Raw genomic sequence first — 24,819 nt, 5'->3', positions numbered from 1 at the left:
ATAAACAGATTGTTTGTGTTTATTTTAAAATAATATTTTATATAAATCTTTAGGTATGACCGCCACAGGAGTGGCTAAGCCCTGTGTGGGAGGCATTGTAAAACAATTTCATTGCGTAAAAATTTCCTTTTGTTAAATAAATATCTTTCTTCTTATTCTCAGAAATACAATACTAGATATCACAGCTTAGCTATTTATGTTTGTTTTGCATTAACAGCAGAAGTTTTTGAACATCTACAACGCATCATATTGGTAATACACTTATACTATGGTAGAAGGACAATCGATTTTAAACTCTATCCGCCATTTTTAATTAACGATCCCAATCCAAATATGGACCAATCAGAACAAAGCTTTTTTGACATGCTTACAAATGAGTTATTTTGATTGGTTCATTCTCGGAATAGGATTGAAGATTAATATTTGGGTTTGTTTATTGAAAACAGCTGTAAATAAGTGTCTTTAAACACGGCCTAATGTCAGTTTTATATAACTTCAAAAGAAATAAAAATAGAAGTAATTAAGGCCAATTAGCAAAGAGAGACTATTGTTTAGACTTATATTATTTTTAACTATCTTCAACAATATAAATAGTGTCAATAGTGTTTATAATTGCATGGCCAATTGGATTTGAGAAGAGTAGCGCTAGGGCTTCCTATTCGCTTCGTTTTAGGTGGAAACTGCTTTTTGAATTTGCTGTAGAGTTAGATGGGCGGAATTTAAATAATGAATCAGTTTTTATTTCCAAAGCATCAAGTTTTTATTTGCAATATTAAAGTAATCAACTAAAGCTGGTCTCTCAGTCCTCAGATACCGATATGCTCTCTATGTATTCAGCGAAAGACCCAATTTTTAAAGAGGTTATAGTGATAGAATAGTCACCTAATCAGTTTAGTCTACGAGTAAAGGTCAGCTCTAATAAGGTGTTATTACTAATTTCTCGAAAATCTCTACTCTAAAAAGTCTGAAGTCATCCCTTCTTTACAAAGCAGAATTCCTTTTCGCATTTTCAAAGTCTATAATACCCAAGCGATGTATATAATTGCCTTAATTAGAGAAATTTTAAATATACTTTTAATAAACAAATAATTCATTGCTTCCTTATTGCGCAAGCAAATTATTATTAAAATTTAAATATAATAACTTAATAAGTTATAATAATACCGAGTTAATAGCGAAAAATTCTACACATATTTTTATGGTACATGTAAATTCTGGGTCCTGTCTTGCAATACAGTCTGTCTTTCCCCTTAAGTCTACACATTATACAATGGTACAACTCTTGTGTTGTCGATCATAGAGTCATACAAGAGAATTTTCCTCACAATATTGAGGCACAGCGCGACCTACGACCTGAACCTTCTCAGTAGTAGAGGAGGCCTGTGACCAGCAGCGGTTCACAATAGAAATCATATGGGTATCATCGTTATGCATATCTAAACACAAAAGACATAATATGTACGAATTACACCAACTATTGTCTTTGTGCGGGAATTGTTATTGCTGCTCATGGGCCATGAGCCGCGGTTACGCTATGAATCATGATGCGCTTCACCACGAAGGCTGTCGTAAGAATCGAAAGAAACCTAAAGTGAGGACAATTTTGATATGCTTTATTAAAGTTTTCACATAAAACAATGCGACAATGCTATGTTAAAATAATCTGATAGCAAAACTTTCACCTGTATGGATGATTAGGTATTCCTTAAATAGACACGGTCAAAACCGGGTGTCAATCTCCCCAACACATCTAAACAAACATGCCACGTTACGGAATAGAACCAATGGTAAAGGTACATTTACCAGTCCAACCACTAACCAGTTTATTTCCTCAGCTAAACGCGATCGTGATGCACCTTCGCGGTATCACGAGACACGAGTCATGACTCTTCACAATAACCGGTTACTTAACATTCGGCCTTAAAGTCATCATCGGTATAGAAATCTCATAATTATATAGAAACATGTGTAAACCGACGGAAGTGTAAGGCCGTCGGGTGTAGATAAAGCTTCTGATGACCGCGAAATTGACCCAATAACGGGTTATGTCATTACCATACAGCCATATTGCACCCGATTATAGACCTAATACGCAGCAACCACGATAGAAGAACAGGACATATTGTTGTGTTTGTAGATATAATACTGTGTGGAGGATATTTATTGCATTGATGGGAATAACATCGCGTCATTTATTTCAACGTGTTCTTATTTTAAATGAATCCCGATATCATTAACAGACTCGACAGCTGAACAGATTCAGACAATTATGCACTTAATAATGGAGAAAGCACGAAGGTCAAAATTCCGCAAACTTTCCACCGTGAGAAACACATTAAAACACGAGTTATGGAAAAGAAAATATTATTAGCATGATCCATTTAGCCCACAACAGTGACCGTGCCAACGCTACAACCTCGTAGTTTATAGTCCGATGATTCACTGTCGTTTAGAATACATGCCATTCATATTTACATTGAATGAAAACTCATCTTAAACTTCCACATCGAAATGCTCAATTAACACGTGGTTAAATATAAAACGAGGTCAGATCCATATTAAAATTAAATACGCCGTGAGAGATATCTTTGTAACGGCTCGGTACAGAATCCCTTGCACCTGTGATTTTTGGACATCTTATGTAAATGTGATCTATTTACGTACCGAACAATACCGTTCTATAATAACGGCTTACGCTGATGTCCGCTGAAAAATTCGTAGAGCATTTTCCAATAAGCTGGCCAGAATTGATCTAATATTGTTTGAAGTTACCTGTGTTTCGTGTGAATTAAGTAAAATATGCAATAGTTCACTATAAAACGAATCGGTCTTCGCTGTCTACGTGAACTAAACCATTGTTACTGTTCCATGAAAAATCATTGCGAGATTGGAATGTTTGTTTACAATTTATGCTAAAGTTAGAAGTGTGCCTGATAGAAGTTCTCATCGGCAACTCCTCACTCCTCAGTAAACCCGTAAGAGGTTACACTTTCAATAATCCATTCTTAGCGCTTACTAACATAGGGAGAGTTTGTAAAATCACATGCTTCTGAGTCTTGTATAGAATCACAAGTTATGAGCTGTGCGTTGTCAATCACTCAGTATTTGGGATTATTATTAACATATATGTACAAAAATATTTGATAAATCTGTTTTATCTACTACTATAGTCAAATTTATGCTCCGCTTCACCGTCGCCATAATGAATTAGGTGAAAGAGACAATACCAATACAATAAACACTTGTTCAAATAAAATACTTTTTACATCTATTAAAGTATTTGAGTTATTTAACTGGTTATAGGTCTTTCACACACGACTAATGGGAAGATAGCTTCTGTATACTTCTGATGTCAAGCAAGAATGTGGCAATGTAACTGATTGAAGGACGTTTATGTGAAATAACCGGGAATTATGCAAGTTAATAACTCATGTCACAGGATGATGAAAGCGCAGCGCGTTACCTTGTATTTCTAAGTTTTGTGTAGTGCATTGGGAGTCTCTCATGTATAGGCAGTGAGCATGCGAGGAGCTCACATTTAAGAGAATGATGCTCTTCTCGTCTTTCTATTTATTCCGTAATTACAGTATTTCGAGAATCATTGTACTAATTGACTAATGTAGGAGCTAATCAGTGGTATAGATAGGAATAGAACGGCCCTATATCAAAATTTATTGGGGGTCCCTCAGGACAGTGCGGATTTTTGGGCGTTGGCCTAGTGTAATATACGTATGGGCCAAGAGGTGCCTCTAAAGCTCGGGCTCTTCGTATCATCAATACGGCTGTGACGGCGGCAGCTACGTCACCTGGAGCCGATGTGTTAACGTCATGGAAGGCTAAGCCGCCGTCGGTAGACACTCATGCTCGAGGCGCGCCTCGGTCTGCACTACTATCGGCTCACGAGAAAGGTTTACTATAATAGAAGAACAGATAATACCTCACTCATCTATATTAGGTCAACCGTCATAAACGAAATTCGGTTCTCACGTAGACTTGTTAAAATAATTTTTATTTTCGTGTATGAAAGCACACCCATAGGACGTTAGTCACCGTCGACGGAAATATTGCGGATAAAAATCGTCGCGAAAACGAATATAATGCTGTGTCGAAATTTTCCGCATAGTGCCAAAATCAATTTATTCATTCGCTTTTCTTGTTTTGACACAGCGGTGTTTAGCCTTGTCGCTATTGAACATTTTTTAATTTCTAATTCTTAGTGCTGAATAAATAGGAATTATATATATATATATATATACAGTGTCGTAAACGACACGTCCAAGACACCTTCATAATATGTTCAGGTATATCCGTAGCAATTTATACCAAGAGGTCGACACAACATATCGGTATGCAAGAAGGGTCGATACGGCCCCTGGTCTATCCGCACTCTATATTTAATGCAATAGCATTGTCTTTGAACACACGGAAGTGGACCGCGGCTGGCGAGCAGCGGCGTCCAAACACCGTTGATCTACCCCTTGTTAATAATGTATGTGTAGCTATGACCCCGCGGCCCTACCTTGATGCTATCGCGTGAAAAACAAACTAAAACTGGACGATTACCAGCTCAAGAGTAAACTAGATCTTTTTGAGATTCTTTCCTATACGAGGATCCAGCGGAGTTTATTCATAATGCCTCTCACAAAGAAAATTGTGCAAGCATGTTCATATTCCGGTTTGAAGAACTTCAACTAGTGTGAAGTCACTTTGCTGGTCATTGTGGGACAAAGAAAGTTAATATTTCAGGATGACGAGCGGCTACGTAGAGCTACGTCATTCAAAGTTCAGACGGTATTGCTTCTATTTATGGTCGTGTTGCATCAGACGAAAGCCGTCGTCATTGAGATATAAAAAAAGGAAATCAAGGCCTATTTGCAGCTCTGGCTTAGGATAGAGGTGTTATCTCATACATGTGTGTTATAAGTTCGCAGCGTCTATTAATTAATTGGTTTAAGGTCTTGGACACAAGCCACGCTCTCCAAGCTTGATTAAACTTAATCCTGCCATTGCGACGTATATGCAAATTATTTACTCCACTGCATGTTTGGCGAATCGTAAAATGTTTGGCTAAATTTATTATTTATAACATTGTATCCTTAAAAGCGTAGATTTGAAAGATTCACAAACTATATACAGTGAGTTTAAATTAATACATTTTGGATTTCGATGATATACAACGAATGTAAGCCCTCGTGACCATGCAGGTTTTAAAGTCTTCGAAACGTCAAGGGGAAAATTGTAAAATAAAAAATCGCAATAAAATCCGGAAAATAGTTTCATTTCAACGCAAGCAAAGTTTATCTTAGGCCGCCCCTTTTACACCATAGATTTAAGAAAATGTATTAATCTTGTTTGCGTGTTTCTATTTAACAATGGTTACAATAAAGAGTATTTGTATTGTATCTTTCCATCACCACAAAAACATTTCATTATCATCCGAGACTGTACAAAGTGTCAAAGTCGAGGTGGGTTTTCTATTTGTCGCCATCGGAACCTCGAAAGGCAAACCGCGCTAACATTTCCTAACCGCACGAAGGCACTTAATGTGCGGCCGCGACTCGCGACGTCTATAACTTTATAAAGATCCTAGCGAGTGAATTACATCTAATGGAAACTCTCAGCGTTTAAAAGCACTGCGATTGCTCGTCAATTATATTACAACTTATTGTGGACGTCGTTCCTGATCGAGGTTTTGCTCAGGGACTACATGAAGTTATTCAGAGTCTAAGTTTGGTTCTGGGTTTGCAAGAAAAACGCATAATTGAGACTCAATCTGAGCACATCCTGATGCACTAAGTAATAACATGAGTGCTTTTACTATAAGAAAAAGGAGTTCGAATCATTGTACAAACATAATTCTTATTCCAATTTAAATCGACTCGATCATGAAATCAATATATTGAAGGCAGTATAGATGAAGCAACGACATAGAAAATCAAAACCATTCCTGTAAAACGAGTCACACTTAAAAGCATCTAAGAAAAACTAGACCAATCTTTACAAGTTTCAGCTTCTAGAACTAACTACGGAAAGCAAGTTCTTTCAAATCGGAATTACATTCTTAAATCACTAGTAACACGGAAATCAATGCTATAACACGAGCCACAACAGTTGGAGTATTCCCACCTCGACACAACAATAGAGTTTGATATTTTTATAGCATACGCCGGTTAAATCCGAGCGCGGAGTGCACGCTCCGTGCGCTGGCCCACTAAATACTATGGTTCATTCTTTACTATAAATCGTAGTGTTTTAGTCTAGTTATTTATATTATAGTTAATAAACTTGTCTTAATGATGAACAAAGCAGTGACAGATAAGTTGCCGAAACATCAATCATGGTCGATCTCATCATGGTACACCTCGAAGTTTTTTTTTATAGCTCTGTATGACGAGACAAGCTGATTAGCTTGATGGTAGGCAATACGACCGCCTATAAACAGTAGACACACCATCCAACACCTTGAATTACAAACTATTGTTTGATATTCCATTGCGCTCGCCATCCTGAGACTTGAGATGTTTAGTCTTATTGTTACACTGGCTGCAATGTCAGTTACATTTGTATTCTTTCATAATCTAATTTTAATAAAATTGATATTATACATTATCTATAATTACAATAGTATGCAACTAATTGTACAATTTAATAAGTGAAACAAGGCCGTTTCCAGATAGATATCGAAACTCGCGCCCAACCTTCGTTCATTAGTTCTGAATCGGTCGTTTTCTTGATGAATTTAACGCGAAAGGACGTGTCCCGATCGATTTTAGCTTTGGTGACACGGCCGGTCAGTGACGGGACCGTGCGGTGACAGTATGGTGACCAGACTTTACGTATTTTGCTGGATGTTCTGATTGCCGAATCTTATTGAAACCAAAACCAACCAAACCAAAAACAAAATTAAGTCAGTTTAACAAGAAGATATCTTGAAAATCACGAAGACACATTTTGACCTTTTTTAAAATGTAATGTTCAACAAGCTTCTCTCGTATTTTCATCATGAAGCCCGTATTTGGATAGTGCACCATAAAACCTACCTTTCATTAGTATTATCTATAGGTAATATGTATACATAGACTTATAAATAGCGCAGTTTAGAATAATCTTGATGTGAACTAGTACACTCTAGATCCCCCTCTATATCTAACGAATCCTCAAAACGTACGTGATCAAATACAACAACAATATACTAAATTGGATATCAATTCAATATTATCCCTGCATGGTGCTCATTACTATACAACATACATACGGGTGTCAATGATAAGACTGGGGCGTACTTTAACGTTGCAATGCGGGTCTGAGAATGAATATATAGTTACAGTTAAAAAGTACACCGCCTATAGCGGCGATAGCCTAGTTGGGTGTGGAACGTACTGAAGAGAGGAATGTCCGCAGGTCAAATTCCAAGACACACACCTGACTGCTAAAATTATGTGTGTATTCTTTAAGGCCTAATACCTCTCAGCAGTAAAGGAGGCCTTTGCTCAACAGTGGGACAGTATACAGGGCTGATATTATTATTCTTTGTGAATTATTGTTTGCTTTAATGGTGAAGGAAAACATCGCGAGGAAATCTGCATACCTGAGAAGTTCTCTATAGGAATTTTGTCTTATCAACAATGTTTTTTTTTAATTCACTGATATAAACTTCAAAGGGTTTGTAATTGAAATTAATGTAAGAGTTATAAAGTTTTCAATATGTTGAACTACTTTTATGACTGTACATTTAGACCAATGTATTTACATAAGTTATTTTACTGCGTAATACGTATTGTTACTCTTATGTACTACTGTCATCGTGGTACGACGAAAGTTATCGATTTATTTAAATACCTAGACAAAGTACAGAGTGAATGCAGCCACGTATAAAGGTCAAGGCGTTCTGAGCTTTGTTCAAAGCGAAATTAGCCGTTTATGTAATTAAATTCGGTTAAAAACAAAAGCGATAGAAGTGACCCATTGAAAGTCAATAAAAGTTGCTAATTATAATTCATTATTGAAACAATATTCGTGTGTTAATTCGCTGTTTTGCAAAATCACGCTAAACATTTCGGTAGATTTCCAATGGCATTTATTTACTAAAAACAAAGCCCTACAATCTCTACATACAGTATTATGGTTAAGCGACTAGGTAACACTGTTAGGTCATAGGTTTCTATGCGAATATCAATGAGCATTGAGAATTCATTAAATACAGCAAGTATTTGTTTTGTCTATGAATACTCTTAAGCAATGACCAGGCATTGTGTTTCTGATTATAGTAAATAGTATTAGTGAAATCATTGTCATCGTGTTTTGTGCTGAGTATGAACATAGTGTTAACCACACACCAAGGTATATAGGACCTATATACCCTGATTCCTGTCGGCTTCCCGTTTTGTAGAATCTAATTATCATTAGAACTGTTTGAAGACCGCATTTATGCCTATATGTTGCGTCGAGTTACCTTTCGGAATATTTCAACTTTCGCCACTGATACATTCCAATGCAAACTTTTGACACCACATCCCTACCCGACAAGCCCGACGTGGCACTTACCATTAGCCAAGATTCCACCTCGTCATTCAGTAAAAAAAAATCAACGTTGGTAACGTGCAACCACCGACCCATACAAAGGTAATCCACCGCTCGCGAACCCAAGAACTTTCACACGAACAACGAGTAGTTGCGAGACCGTCGGGCCACGGACGCACCAAACAATACATTGTTTAGATACAAATTGAACGTAGTTTAGCAAAAATCAACCAACCTACACGGCAAAATTGAGTTGTGCACACGTACATACAAGCATAACATATAAAACAACTTATAAACACATTTTCAAGTTCTAATGGCTGATGAAGTAGGTACGTTCCTAATTTAGTAGGATAGTACGGAGCGCTAACATGTGGCCGCCACGGCCCGCACCGGCGCGCAGCCGTCGACGCTCTGTGGTAACTCCAAACAGAATATAATATGGGCGCGCGAAGCTTATCAATTGCTATGGGGCATTTGGATGCGCCGTGGTCGACAAGCGGAAGCGTTTTGATAAACGCTTTGAGAATTCGCATTTTGTGTTCATAAGCGACGGGGTTTATTTACCACCATGTGATTAATTTACTTCAAGTGGCACTTGTTTATTTGGCAGCTTTATACAATGGAAAATTTGAGATTATAGTAAATTTGGTTTGACCATGAGACATTTTATAATGTATGAGGGTTAAAGAAACTTTATTCTTAAAAGAAATTACATTTCATTTTGTGAGAAATACAATAAAACCTCACATACGTCATGCTTATCGTCAATACGACGCGACATACGTTTGAAATTACAGAGTAGAGACGTAATACAAGTAAACGAAACGACGTGTGACGTAAACACAGTAGTCGACCGTATACGGATAAACTCAAAAGAGGGCGTAAGTTAGAAAACTTACGAGTACTGTACAAACAAAATATGACTTAAGTTAAATGTTATGATCATGAAAATAAATAATTAATGAACAGCATATTTACGCAAGTGTTATTACTAAAATTTTAATTATAATAATTCACATAAACAAGATGGCACGTTATGGTATCAAAGACTTCTTAAAATCTATTTAATAAAATATAAACAGCATAATTTCGAACCGCTGTATTCTTTAGTTTAGGGCAGTGGTAAAGTCTGTGCGCGCCGTCTACCGCGTCTGCTTAGTGGTGACGTTGCACTTTTCGGAGACGTCAGTTTTCCCAGACGGAAACCACAAAGGCGTAAGGTTCAATATCGCTCAGCACGGCCCAACATGCAAATACCTACAGTATGACGCGTCCGCGTTGAGAGTGGAGAATTTTCAAGTTTCTATAACGAATTAAAGCGAGAAAGATCGTTATCATAATTAATGGTGGCCCGTAGACTCTTTCAACGAAACACCGTGCGATACGCGCGCCGGAGATACAAGCAGGAAAAAGCGCTTAGTTGCGCGGTTTATCCCGCTAAAAAACGATGAGTTGAAAAAGCGTTGATGGATAACGTTAAGGGATGCTGTTACCCAACCTAAAGCATGGCAATTGGATGTATTCACAAAAACAAAATATTAAAATTGTATAATATAAATTTTAAACATTATTCATAACATAATAACTGTTTCCTTAAAAGAAACCAATTCTTTTTTCATTACCAAATAAGTGTGTGCCATGACCTCATAGTCATAATGTGGAATGCAAAGATTAAATAGTCTGCCGTGCACATGTCTGTAAGATTCAAAACAAGACCACTGTATAAAGATTAAAACAGTATGTCATCTCTGACGTCGAAGAAAAGCTGACGTTCGCGTCGCGTCGTTCAAGCGATCGAGACGAATGGTACCTAGTAACATTGTAAGTACGAAGGAATTGGGTGATATACCTCTTCCGACTTTCCCCGTTACGCACAGTTGTGTCTAGACACAAGACGTTTTTGATGACATTGTAACTGTGGGCTTGACTTTTTTTTGCTAATGGATTGTGTGGAATAGAAATAGGAAAGAGATTTATGAATTAAGTAAAAGTCTAAACTATTTTAGCAAAATTACAAACAGAAGTGGTAGAAAGATTGCGACTCCTGCCAACTGATGTTGAATAGTTTTTAGTATTTACCTGAATAAACATCGTACTAGATACATTATACTGTATGTATAATATTATATGAATCTATTGTATTTGTACAAATATAAGTTCCAATGCGGTAAGCATGTCCTTATGGATAAAACCCCGAATTAATTAAGATTAAACAAATAATGTTTAATACGACAAAATGACTATGTACGCGAACCATTACGGTCAGAGAACCACGAGGCTAGCACTACACTGGTCTTAAATGTATCTAAAACATAGAACATAGAAAAAGATTAACCAACAGACGACAACAAGATTCAAAATCGAATGCATGTCAGATTATCGCGCGGTATGTCAACAAAGCAACATGTTCAGCGGGATAACAATTAACGTACGTAAATAATTTACTTGAAACCGGCAGTACGACCGCTGTACTACACACTTCCTGACTACTAGAGTATGCGCGACGCACTGTGGACGAACGTCAGAGGAAAAAATCAAGTCCTTCGCGCGTAACAAAATGCAACTCGAACAATTATTTTTGGTATCAATTTAGCAACCATCTGACTGTGATCACAGGCGACCATATACAACAATACCAGAGGAGTTATTGACGCGTTGGGAATTAATGAATAGGAACTGTTCTTGATTTTTTTCTACTATATCATAATATTAAAGTTGTTTGCATTTGATGGAAAGCAAGAATAGTGTAATGTGCAATAACTGGATGCTACAACTATATTTATTTGAAAATCCTGTTGGGTCCTATCAGTTAAAATATTGTAGGTATGTCGCCAATACCTTATTGATCCAAGGTCCTTAACCAAATTGGTTTCATGTTGTCTGCCCAATGGTATAACATTATATATTCACAATTGTCGCGCAACATGCTGAGCGTCATACAACATGTTGCATAGATTGCATGAGATTACAAATATTCCTACATATAACTAATTAGTACAATGATTTAAAATATATTATGTAGTGACAAATATTGTGTTCAAATGATTAAAATATTTCACTGATTCATTATTGTATGACGCGTTTCCCTATGTATATTATCTTTGTTTTATTCAATAATGACCATTTAACAGTTTGATATATATTAATATTCCTGGCACAGTAGAGTGGCTACATTGCATCTGATTAAACATGGTACAGTCAAATTATGATGGCTCGCTGCATTGGCCAGCTGATTTACTTTTATATGAGGACAAGATTGCTATATTGTCAGTCACATATAACTTAGTGCACACACACATTTATTATTTTATAGCAATAACTTGTTATTAAACTGTATATTCAAGAATAAAACTTAAACCACTAAATAAACATGTTACACATAATGACTATTGGAAAGGATTAATTAAATTAAACACAAAATTAATGAATATAGATTACCTTTACATAAATGAATACAGAACTTCTGTTTGTAAATGTATGTGTGTACAATGTTGGTATGTAACAAACATGCACAAATAGGAGGTACAACTATGAATACAAAACAACAGTAATCTGTGAGAAAATCCCAAATAATTGGCATAATTGTTTGTTTACATTATGCTAATTGGTGATGTGATAATATTTACATGGGAACAAAGTGTTCTCTGAGAAAATTGATAACAATATCATGCAAACATCCAATGTGTTTGGCCAATGACAGATGCTCAAGAAACTTTCATAAGAAATGGGCAAAGAGTAACATATATATGGTTGTCAAGAAGCTATAAAAGGCATTTTATGTAAACAACAAGTTTTACAATATAAGAATCAATTTTTAGAAAAGGTCATACCCACACAAGTATTTATAAACATCCTGACTTTAATCTTATATTTTATATCATGTCTTTGAAACTGAAACTGAACACCTATAGCATAATTATTTACAAATTTTTTATTAGTTTTTATCATCATTTGTTTTGTAATAGAAGGCTGTATGGTGTGCATGATCTAAAATAACATAATGGAAATAATATTTTTTTCGTAATAGTTCTGAGTCAAATTTATCTCATTAAATATAAAAAAAATGGTTGCATAACATATGAAATAAATTTTCATATCATATAAAATTTAGAAAACTAAAATGCTTTCACTTATGATTGAATATGTTAATTAAAATTATGCCATGTGATACCAAAGAAAAGACAGATGTGATGTATGGTTTCTTCTAAATGCAAATTTTATATCATTTTTAAGAAACATAGGGACAAATGTATGCTAATTAAAACAACGCACTGAATCTTCCTATTTTCCCTTTTGAATTATTATAATATATATATATCTGGTTATTGAAGTGTTATCATGAAATGAAGACAGCAAAACACCATCTGATTAAATGAACAAAAATTGATTCTAAAGTCATTGGTTGTCAAACAACTCAAGTTACCATCACAAGACACAACATAATAAAAATTATACACAGATCTATTAAAATAGTAATTGCAATATACAAACATTATGTTTGTATTGTTTTTAGTTTATTATGAAACAATGATAAGGATTGAGAAAATCGTTATTAGTTTTTCATAAACATGTCATTCTTTTAAATTACATCATATTATAAATAACCAAAAGTATATAAATAATGAATATATAAAGGGACTTAAACATCCAAACACTCTTATAAGATTTATATGTTTCGCCAAAAGGAATTTTCGATAACACAACAACAACAAATACCAAAATATTGATTGACATAATGTGAACACTTCTAATTATAATCCCTTTTTTGAGGCTTGAGATAATATGTAAATATAACATTCACTTAATTTAAACTTTAGATCAAGATAAAATCACTTTTATGAAATATTATAAACTTTTCTGTTTTTGCAAGGTTAGACCATTGACTAAATGTTGATGAAAATATCTAAGGTTATAAGAAAAATCTATTGAAATTTTTTCACTATCATCTAATTAATGCATTAGTTTAATTAAGGGTTTACTTGAAAACAAAAAAAGGTCATGCTAAGCATTCTGTTGAAAAACCTTGTATTCATTATTTTAATTATTCTACAATTGGATTAGATTCTTATCGAATCATTAATGTCTCCTAATCATTATTAATCACACATATGTTGTATGTAATGCATTTTTCTTAACTTTTTCATGATACAATATAAAATTCAGTGTACAATTACAAAGATATAAGTTATTGTTGGTTTCAATTATGTTTCCTGACAATCCATGTGTTCAAAAGCTTTAATTGATCCAGAATGAAACTATAATCAACGTAAATGAATGTCATATTTATGTAAATGTGAACCGGCATCAATAATATGAGCAGTGGATAAGCTATCACTTACCAGCAGCTTCAAGGAGAGCTTCAAGTCTGGCCTGCATCTCTGGATCAACCGCCCTCTCAGGATCATCATGAGAGAGGAGGAACTTTGATGGCTCTGCTCCACCACCTTCCTCTTCCATCTCCGCCTGCAGACACAAAACAACATTATACCAACCATACATATTAACAAAACATAAATTAGATTGTATTTAACTATCATTTTTAAAAACGAAGGGAAAACTGAACATTACATTGCAAACAATCAAAACATTTAATCTCTTACATTGGTAAATACTTACAAACAATAGTATGACGATTGTAACTTAGTTAATTATGTTACAATATATTAAAACACCGAACAAAAGCTGGCTCACACTGTTTTATTGCTAATATGTAAATTGCAAGGCAAATGTCATACAACAGTATCATTATTTCATAATAATAAATTTAGGTTAGTTTTGCTTCCGTTATTAAGTTATAAGGTTTGAGTTAATTCATAGCAGGCTGGCAACGGATGATTGGTAGTTTGTTAGTACAGTTATACATGAATTCTTTTTTGACAACGGAATGCAAATGTTAGAATAACAAGGACCATTCAACATAAAGAAAACAAAAACATTATTTGATAATGAAACTGTCCATAGCACACACATTATGCTTGTTAACTGTCAGTGTCACTCGAGTGCAACAGCAATGTTGTTGGTGAAGCTCTGCGCGCAAGTTATTGTGGTCTTCCACTTACCAACAGGTCTGGCCTGCTAAGGCACAAACAAGCCAGCAAGATCTATAACACCAACGAAAAACATGTGAGATGCAGTGACAATGTGGTGCGTAAGGACTTCGCGACATCTACGTCAAGTGTGTCAATGGTCCTTGCAATTCACCAACGGTCATGGTTTTTGCGCGAATATTGTAGGCGTACCGTGCGGTGTGTACGGTGTACGCGCGTCGCCGCGCACACCACCCCCCTCGTACGCAGTGTTTGTCACACATACAATGACAAAATTATATAATTCGCACATTCCGACCGATACAGCCCCGTAAAGATGCATTATTCACTGATTTACATTTACTAAATGCATGTGATCCGAGAAACATGGCCACCGTACATCAATTCTTGTCCAAAAAAACAAATAGACAATGAAACGTATCCTACGACGGATTAACTTGTTTGTAAAGCAGAATTACAAAGAATCAATTGAATACTGTCTAGGAGCGGCTGGCATAAGTAATTTCATGCATTACTCAGTGGTACGTATGTACTTATGACTTTCTGACGTTTTACGGAATATTTGGCAAGCGACGTACTGTATTGAGAATGTAAAATAGATTGGTCCGTTGCAGCGTGCTACGCACGATTTTACACGATTATTATTGGTATAAGAACGATCCCATCAAAAGAAGAAACCGTACAATGAGACCAGACATGTACAAGATGTCCCTTGCAGTATTTAGAGCGGTACAGATAATCACATTCCCTCACTGCCACCGCCTCTGCCGAAAACAAAACACGTTTTACCTCGGACACAGAGTCATCTTCGCTTTCCGAAGTTTCCGACATGTATTTGGCAGGCGCTCCTGAATACGTTTCGGTTTCAGATTTGGCCGGACTCGAAGCCGAACTTTGAGGAGTGGACGATTTTACCACATCAAGTTGCACATTCACCTTATCGATATTTCGGTTTTCAGACTGTCCAACATTCTGCATCTTTGTCCTAATCCAATATAACTTAATTAGTCTTTCAGTATCAACACTTTTTCTACGAAATTAACACGTTCTTATATTAGCAAACAAAATTTATTTCGTCATTTAGCCAGGTTGATACCCGCCATGTCTACTACTATGGCGAGGTTCCCGGATGCTTCAAGTAGGCTAGCCAATTATCTCCCTCTGGTGAGTTTATTAGGAACTTTTTTTAGCGCCACCTGCACACAAAAATGCACAAATGGATCAATAGACAAATATATATTTTTAATTATTCTTTTGGAACAAGGTAGTGATGAAACAATAATCCGAAACGTAACAAGATGTAACAAAATACGTTATTAGAGAGATTTAAAAATAAAGCAGCATTTCACATATCTAAACAGCTATAATAAACCTGCATAACATTTATAATTTTCATTAAATAGTATTAATTCAGAAGAAATATCATAGACAATTATAATACATTACAAAGTATCATTTAGCAAAAAAGTATGGAAAATATGTATAAATAAAATACAAGGTAAAACTAATAATTTACGGACATTTAAATAAATAATCAACAATATAAAAGCTTACTCGATACTCAATAAAGCATAAAGAAGCACGAGGTTATTATTTTTTTTCTGAATGGCAACTTTACTTGAAATGTCAAAGTGTCAATAACATTTTATTGCTATTGGTAGATTCGGATCTGAAGCAGAATATCATTGGTTTATTTAACAAACATTGCCAGTAGCGAAATACCACCCTCAAGCAATACCACCGGACTGATTTTATCAGTTTACATAATCTGTGGTTATTTTTGTAATGTAGCAATTAAAAATGTTGCCACGGGAACGAAGATAGCCAATAAAAAAATATAATGTCTTCAAAAACAAGAATGTCCGTGATCATTAATAATTTCGACATAAAATCGTAATTATGTGAAAATAATATGTACCAAATCATCATCATAAAATGATTTAGTGTGTGTTTGTGAATCGAATGAGTAACAGAATTCATGAGTGGAGATCAGCTGACACGTCTTGATATATATATTTCAAAATGAATTCAAATCGTATTGGTAGGTTGTGAATACTTGTTTGTAGCGAAATATGGGGATGCCGGCCGGGTTGATTTAGCTTATTCTCATGACTATGGCAAGGGACGGCGACGTGCCAACAATTTTTAACCCTAAACGCGTCAGAGCGCCGTCGGTGATAATAACTAGTGAGGAGGTGGTAGAGACTGAGAGAAGCGGCGGTGATGGAGACCGGGAGCGGCCGAACGGGCCGCCGACGCCGTTGAGCCCTCGCGCCCCGCTCACTCCACAGGCGTCGGTATGCTCCGCACCGCCGCTGACCACCCAGCCGTCGCTGCAGCAAGCTTACAGCGAGTCTGCGGCCAGCAGCCAAGATGAGGAGAGGCAACTCAGGGACAAGAAATGTCCGCGCTCATGCTGTTCTAAGTTTGCTAAGAAGGTAATTTAGTATTGTGTAACCTTTCTGTTGGTGTAAGACAGCCACTGTTTATCAGACAGAAGAACCCCAAGGCAAATAGAAAATGTAATACCTAAAATCCAATATATTTTCCATACAAAATCTGCAACTTGCCTCAATGTTCCTAGAATCTCTAAACCCTAAGAAGGATGTAACACAGCTGGTTATGTAAAAGACTGTCCTTTGTATTTATACTTGTCTTTTCAGCTGTTTTATTTAAAACACGAATACTAATAATATGTGTTTATGTGCATAATAAATATTCAAAATTTTGATGACGCAAAACCAGATTCTGGCATATTCATATATGAACATGAAACAAAATTGTCTATACTTATGAATGTGCTATTATTAGTTGTAGTTTGTTTAAAATAATATTAATTATAATAACCTTAAAATATAATCTAGATTTAATTTATTTGTGAATATCAAAATACAATATGAAAATATAAAGTACTTAAATTTAAATTAAACTAATTATGTACATTTTAAATATATTTGGGATACCAATTTATTTGAGATAAAATATCTGTAAGGAGGTCTAAGAAAAATGTACTAATCCTACATAATATCCCTTTTATATGAAATTGATCAAACATTTACAAGTTTTTGGCTGGCTGCCAACACCATTCATCATTTCTGAATAAGTGGCACATCCACTCTGAACAATGAGTATCCAATAAGAAATATACGATAATAGTTCTAGTTTAGTATAGTATACTATCTGTTGTGTAACTTTTGTTTCAAATTAGCTAAATAGATATTCTGTAATTATATAAATACTCAAATACTTTGATAGCATAGTTGTGATACTGTATAACTCCAGTGCAGAGGTCTCTGCTTCAGTGATTTGATCATGCAAAGTGATATTTGGTTTTTCTACTTAGTATCAGATTGGATTCGGAAATTTGTGCTCAAAATATTGAGAGGCTAGCATCTTATCACATCATGAGCTAGAATACACACAGAGGAAAATTAGCCTAAAGGTTGCGCCTCTGCTTAATCCTTTGGGGATAAAAGGCGTCTGTTTATCACTTAGGGCTTCTCTATAAAATTAAGACCCTGGTAAATAACAACAACAAGCATTTGTTTACTTGATTTTTTTCCTAAACTATTATTTGAGTTCTCCAGATCAAGGAGGGATTAAATGCATTTATCAATTATTATATTGAACAACAAATGTTGAACATTTAAATATATACATAACACAAGTCTGGTATTTACAGACATTTCAAACTATGTTATTTTATTCAGTAAAGTGTTACAACAATTCCTGTTAAATTCGGACTTAAAACTTCGATATTTTCATATTGTTTGTTATTAATTAGTATACTCTCTATTCACTATATTATAGAGTATATTTTACATGATACTCAAAGGCAATATTGTTTAAACTCATGTTTATTTCCAGATCTACTACGGCATATGTGTAACGGTCACCCTGACTACATCATGGGTGACAACCACACACTGTATAAAGCATCTGTACCTGGAGGAACACTCAGAAAGTACTTATGATGTGGCGTACCACACCGAAACCACCTCTGTGGCTTACAACAACATCTCATCGAAAATCCATGGACATGTTAGTAATTGTATAAATAACATATTATGTACATTTTCTTATTTACTATTCTTGGTCTGAAAATATGCTTGAATAAAAGATTTACGCTTCGTCCTGTCGCTGTGACGTCGCTGTGGACATGTGTGGTTGTGCGAGGGAGATAGCAAATTCCCAATATATGCTCACCTATATATACAAATATAAAGAGATTTTTAGTATTTTTAATAGATTAAAATGAATGTGCAACTAATGTTATCTTTCAATCCGCTTTGTTACCAGCTACTTTGTATTCATGCTACTTTGTCCTCTAAAAAGTAGGGTTGAGGTAAATCTGTCCAATAAAATGCTAGATATTTTAACTATATAATGCTAAAACCATCCTATTATTGTAGCATCCATACAGAGCGCCGTTCTTCACGGCGTGGTTTTGCACCAACTGGCTGATCCTCTTCTACCCATTATATCTGATCGTCATGCTGATACATAACAAGTGCAAATCAGCGAATGACATCATCTTCGACGCGTTCAGCGATTTTAAAGAGAAGGGATTCACTTTTGGTGAGACATTTTCTATATCCCCATAGTTAGTATGAATTTTAGGTATTCTTTTGAGCAAATATACTTTAAATCTCAGAAAGCTACAAATGTGACGAAGCAGTCACCAATTAACATTGAGAACAGCACAGTGTGGTGTCGCAAAAAGTGGTCTATTCATTCAAAAATCAGATTTTTCAAAAGCGCCTTTCGTGTGCATCAAAAACTCTTAAACTACGTCTCCAACGCCAGCGGAGCGAACCCGTTAATGGCTTTATTTACCTTACAAGAGAAAATTGCTTACATGTGTTTCCACCAAGAAAGAGTCGAACGGAAATGACTCAGTGGCCAAAAAGGGTAAAAAGGAACTCCGCTCATTCTTCTGTTTCATTTATCTTTTACGTTGGGAATCAGACGACTAAACACTTTCTTGGTGGAAACGCAAACCCATTTCATGAAAACGAAGTCTGCCCCGCTCATTACTCCTTCGCGGTGGACACCGGGCTTTAGTGCGAGCCTATCTATGTACGTACATTGTTATAGCACGATTCATAAGCCGGTGCGGCCTGTTCTGCTTGCTATGGGTGGTAACCATCTACATGTACACGTACTCGCTGAAGATCCTCCTGTCTACTGACGTGGTGGCGCTGTTCGCTACCAACGTGTCCTGCATCTACCTGCTGTCATGGGTCATATTGCATGAACAGTTTGTGGGTGTCAGGGTAAGTAAATAATATACAAATTAAAAATAAAAATGTTTATGATTAGATCCAGCTTGCGGCTTCGCATGTGGGGTTGTTCATTTCCAGAATAAAACTATATGGCATCTGATGGGAAAAAAAAGTACAACGGTAGCAAACAGTATAATTCTGAGGAGCAACACCGTTTGCCTTAAGTGGAATGTGACTTTCTATAACAAGCTAAAACTGTTACAAAATGATGGAGTCACCTATTCAAATAGTTACTCTACTATATCACTTGTATGAAAGGAAAATTTTCCTTTTAATTCTTTTAAAAATGATCTAGATCGTGGCTGCGATACTGTGCGACACGGGTATAGCTCTGCTGGCGTACATGGACGGCATCACGGGCAGCTCCACGCTGGGAGGAGTCGTGCTTGCCGCCTGCGCCGCCGCCGGATACGCTATATTCAAGGTGAGCTACGAACAATCATCTATATATATAAAAATCAATTGCTGTTCGTTAGTCTCGCTAAAACTCGAGAACGGCTGAACGGATTTATCTTATCTTGGTCTTGAATTATTCGTGGAGGTCTAGGAAAGATTTAAAAGGTGAGAAAAATTCGAATAATTGCCGGGAAAATCCTCAAAACAGCATTTTTCTATTTCCCATACAAACGTTTTCTAAATAAAATGGAGAGTCAATTTGTAATTTATTACCGCTGTATAAAGTTCAAATTCGCGTGCGCGTTGGAGGATCTAATATCGCGTTCTGAAACTCAACAAAAGTGAAAGTGAATCGCGAACGCGACAAAATTGCATAGTCTCAAAATACATAGTACATAAATAGTGGTCGGCTTCGAGAAACTCAATTTTAGCTAACTTCAGTTGTTAATATAATATATAACTCAAAGGTGACTGACAGTGATATATCAAGGAACAGCCCAAACCATTGGACGGATCGGGCTAAGACTTTACATGCATAAAGCTACTATGACGTAGGCATCCCTTAAGAAAGGATTTTGATAAATTCTACCCTTAAGGGGATAAAATAGGGGATGAAAGTTTGTATAAATGTTCTTAGATTTTCGACTGATTGAACTGAAATTATAGATTGGGGATAAAATTAGTTTGAACCTATAAGTACCGGGAAAATATGTAGCAAGACTTTTATCAAACAGTGGAATTTTATCCTGGAAAATACCTTCACGCGGGCGAAGCCGCGAGCAAAAGCTAGTCTAAAATATAAATTTTAACTCTTAGAATTATAGTATGGGAATCGTAATGGTCTGGAAATATTAAGGTGGTAGCTCAAGGTCCATTTTCATACATTTTGTTTCGGCTTTAATCTGGGTAACTAAACAAGTATTGGCAAGTAAAGAATTTAAATTCACGTCTAGTTAGTGATTAGTTCTCGCAGTTGAAGAAAAACGTAAAATAATTAATAATCATGGATATTTCGGCCTTTAAAATTTAATATGACGAAATTTTAAAGGCAGAAATATCCATGATTATTAATTATTTTTACATTTTTCTTCAACTGCGAGAACTAATCACTAACTAGACGTGAATTTAAATTCTTTACTTGCCAATACTTGTTTAGTTACCCAGATTAAAGCCGAAACAAAATGTATGAAAATGGACCTTGAGCTACCACCTTAAGCGATAACTGATATTTAAATAGGTATATAAAAATACAAATGAAATCACAGTGACGTAATACAGCAGCTTTCTCAGAGTACAGAAATGACGAAACCAGGATCGATTTTGTCAAGGTACACAAATTATTATACGTCGCGTATACGAATGTAAACCGTATTCTACCTACTATTTGTTGTGAAATTATTCGAAATGGAACTCATACTATGTGTATAAAACATTACACTATTTGACCAATCTGACGGCATTTCTAGTTCTGACCTATAAGAATATGATATTAAGGTTATTATTCTTTTAATTGCACAGGTCTTGTTTAGAAAAGTGATGGGCGAAGTGAACTCCGGGCAGCGCGCGTTGTTCTTCTCGATCCTGGGCGTGGTGAACGCGTCGCTGCTGTGGCCGGTGGCGCTGGCGCTGTACCTCACCGGCTCCGAGACCCTGCCCACGCACCACCTGCCCTGGATATATCTGCTGGTGGCCAGTGTGGCGCTACTTGGTTAGTGTGCTGCGTAAACTGTTAATGTTACGCAACAACCATGTATGGCGGAATTATTCCTTTTAAAAAGTTAATAAAAAAAAATACGTTATATTAAAGTCCCCTGCCGCATCTCTCTGCCTGTCTAAAGGCGATAAACTTAAAAAGTACTAAATGAATTTCAATAAAATTTTGTTTGAAGATAGTTTGAGACCCAGGGAAGGACATAATTTAGGAATTGCTTAGTTTTTCTAAAGATCTGATGTATTGTTTATCAGTATGTGTTATTTTCTTACAGTGTTCCACCTGGTGCTGCAGTTTGGCAACATCATCACATACAATATATTTGTCTCGCTCGCTCTTATCACCGCTGTTCCCGTCTCTGCCGGTAAGTTTACTTATAAATGATTGGCATTTGTGACTGACTTAGGTTTTTTAACATGAATTGATATATGCAAGGGTAAAAATGTTTCATTCTTCATGAAAACTCGTCATTTACATTAAATTTTATAGATAAGTTATCCACATAAGATGTATAAACTCACGGTAAAACATAGTAATTGTTTAAAAGTAGTATAGAAAAATACTCGATTATTATGCTTCGAAAATTATTATTGTAATAATGATGTTCTCAGCATTGGACGTGGTTCTGTACGGTGTTCAGTTCGAGGGAATGAAGCTGGCGGGCATCATACTGATCGGCGTGGGTTTCTTCCTAGTCATGTTCCCGGACAATTGGCCCGACTACATCATGAGGCTGCTCAGGTAATGCAGATTGTATAAGGGGACGTTCAAGTATTATGTAACGCAATTTTGACCTTACTACACCCCCATGTAACACGCCGTAACATTTTCCTGTACGCCCACGCCTCCCCTCCAAAAGTTATGTAACTCTAAAGTTATAATTTTTTTCCAATATTCACAAAGCAGCGATAGCCTAGTTGGGTGTGGAACGGACTGCCAAGACGAATGTCCGCAGGTTCAAATCCCTAGGGCACACACCTCTGACTTTTCTAAAAATCATGCGTGTATTATTTGTGAATTTATCGTTCGCTTTAACGGTGAAGGAAAACATCGTGAGGAAACCTGCACATCTGAGAAGTTCTCTATAGGAATTTGATTAGGTGTGTGAAGTCTACCAATCCGCAATAGGCCAGCGTGGTGGACTAAGGCCTAATCCCTCTCAGTAGTAGAGGAGGCCCGTGCTCAGCAGTGGGCAAGTATATAATATAGGGCTGATATTATTATTTACAATTATTTTCCGCAAAATACCTGAAAGTTGCTAAAATATTTTTGTTGTTTTAAAATAAAAAAACTAATGTTACGTAACATTTTGTACGAAACCCCTCCCGCCCCTGTAACGCATCGTAACGTTTTACAAGGCCCCCCTCCAATTTGTGTTACGTAATACTTGAACGGCCCTAAGCAATTTGTTTGATGGTGAATACCATGACTATCCTCACCCGCTAATATATATTGTTTTTTTAAAATGATTTCTTATATTTACGCTAATGTTGGATATGGAAATAAAATATGTTTTCGCCAAAATTTGGTAAATTATCGCCTTGTGATCATGAAGCTTGCAGTCTTCGAATAAACGAGAGCAAAAATTTTATTATTATTTTTACGATTACCGTAATCCCAATGGGTTATCATAGTAAATAATGTTGTCAATGATTAAGAAGCCGTTTGTGAATTGGCATTGGAAATTGCAATCATGACCCAACTAAGCAGTTGTTCAAAATTAAAGAAATAACTGTCAAACAACTTGAGCAAACACAACTTGTGGGGTGTGTGTCCAAGTTGTGTGCCGGCTATTATAACCAATGTGACATGAATAAAATCGTCCAGATGGAGCCGCCGTCGCCAGCGCGGCAGCAGCGGCTCGGGGCGCAACCGCGACGCCATGGACTACCGCACCGGCTACATACGCTCGCACCTGCGCTCGCCCTCCGGACGCGTCAGGTGACCGCCCATCGACACACTGACACAAACGCGTTCATAAGGTTTCATTTCGCGTGACAACGTCCCGACGACAATAAATTAGACCTATTGTCTGTTTAAAATTAAGATTCCGGATTGCAAAATGTATTACAAATCTTAGTTATTTTAATTTTATTATTGTCTTATGAACATGTAAAGCTTGTTTCAATATCTATGTATTGATTTGTAACTATCCTTTATAAGTGGCTATAGGATTTCGTCACTGGACGTTGTCACATTTTAAATTACTTCATGTCTTTACAATCTGACAAGGATTATAATAAATGGGACGAAATTCCATATAATTATAATCACAATAATGTAACCATAACATCAAAGTACCTGCACTTATAAAATTATAATTTTATACATTTTCATGTACCAAAAATATCATAAGAAATGCATTCAACAGCCCTAATAAGCACAACAAAAAAATCGCAAATTTCACACTTTTTATTTATTTATTTTTATTTGCAATCATAATATTAGACCTGCAATGAGGAGACTGAGCAAAAAATCGTGGGTGGAGATATCTCAAGAGCTGAGGGAGGCACACATGCGCAATGAAAACAACCGCGCGAGTAGCTCCTTCGAGGGAGCCACGACACTCGACAACTTTCGGCGAGCCAGCCCGCACGACCAGGGTGAGAAGGTGTGATGCGGCAATTGAGACCCGGTAACATATGCGAAGGGTTTGAGAGGTTCTCGTAACCTGTTAGAAGGAATTATAAAAGCTGGATATTGAGCGAGATGATCCTGGTATTAATTGAATCTTCTGCAGTACTGTTGTTCCATTATATTGTGTTTGACTGCTTTCTTACTGAGTAACTGGAAGTTATTAACAAAACGCACTTGTAAGGACATATTCCATTGTTCGAGATCGATGACTGACAGATGA

The 24,819-nt window shown here is 36.1% G+C and overlaps 2 protein-coding genes across 15 annotated transcripts in view; one reads left to right on the top strand and one right to left on the bottom strand.

Annotated features, from left to right (window-relative positions):
- The window catches only part of LOC115440152 (ankyrin repeat domain-containing protein 17), a 55,843-nt gene extending 40,139 nt beyond the window's left edge, over nt 1-15,704 (bottom strand). For 12 of the 14 annotated variants that reach the window (XM_037440880.1, XM_037440883.1, XM_037440885.1 and 9 more), the window contains exons 1-3: nt 15,360-15,704; nt 14,583-14,624; nt 13,863-13,986 (exon numbers count right to left, since the gene is read on the bottom strand). In XM_037440880.1, coding sequence (XP_037296777.1) covers nt 13,863-13,986; nt 14,583-14,624; nt 15,360-15,548 — 355 coding nt within the window. In that variant the 5' untranslated portion in view covers nt 15,549-15,704. Of the gene's footprint in view, nt 1-13,862; nt 13,987-14,582; nt 14,625-14,762; nt 14,983-15,359 lie in introns of those variants that run through there. The other 2 variants (XM_037440886.1, XM_037440892.1) reach the window with 2 other exon arrangements.
- Nucleotides 15,705-16,353: 649 nt separating this feature from the next.
- Nucleotides 16,354-24,348, top strand: LOC119190052 (putative thiamine transporter SLC35F3). The gene is made up of 9 exons (XM_037441071.1): nt 16,354-17,008; nt 18,438-18,611; nt 18,983-19,148; nt 19,668-19,846; nt 20,151-20,279; nt 21,770-21,959; nt 22,237-22,326; nt 22,574-22,703; nt 23,790-24,348. Exons 1-9 carry the CDS (start codon nt 16,679-16,681, stop codon nt 23,905-23,907), a joined length of 1,506 nt encoding a protein of 501 aa, XP_037296968.1. The 5' UTR covers nt 16,354-16,678; the 3' UTR covers nt 23,908-24,348.
- The last annotated feature ends 471 nt before the right edge of the window (nt 24,349-24,819 follow it).

Source organism: Manduca sexta, chromosome 21 (genome assembly GCF_014839805.1).
Source record: "Manduca sexta isolate Smith_Timp_Sample1 chromosome 21, JHU_Msex_v1.0, whole genome shotgun sequence".
NCBI lineage: Eukaryota > Metazoa > Arthropoda > Insecta > Lepidoptera > Sphingidae > Manduca > Manduca sexta.
Note: the sequence above shows the minus strand (reverse complement) of the source record. Positions and strands in the feature narration are given on the sequence as shown.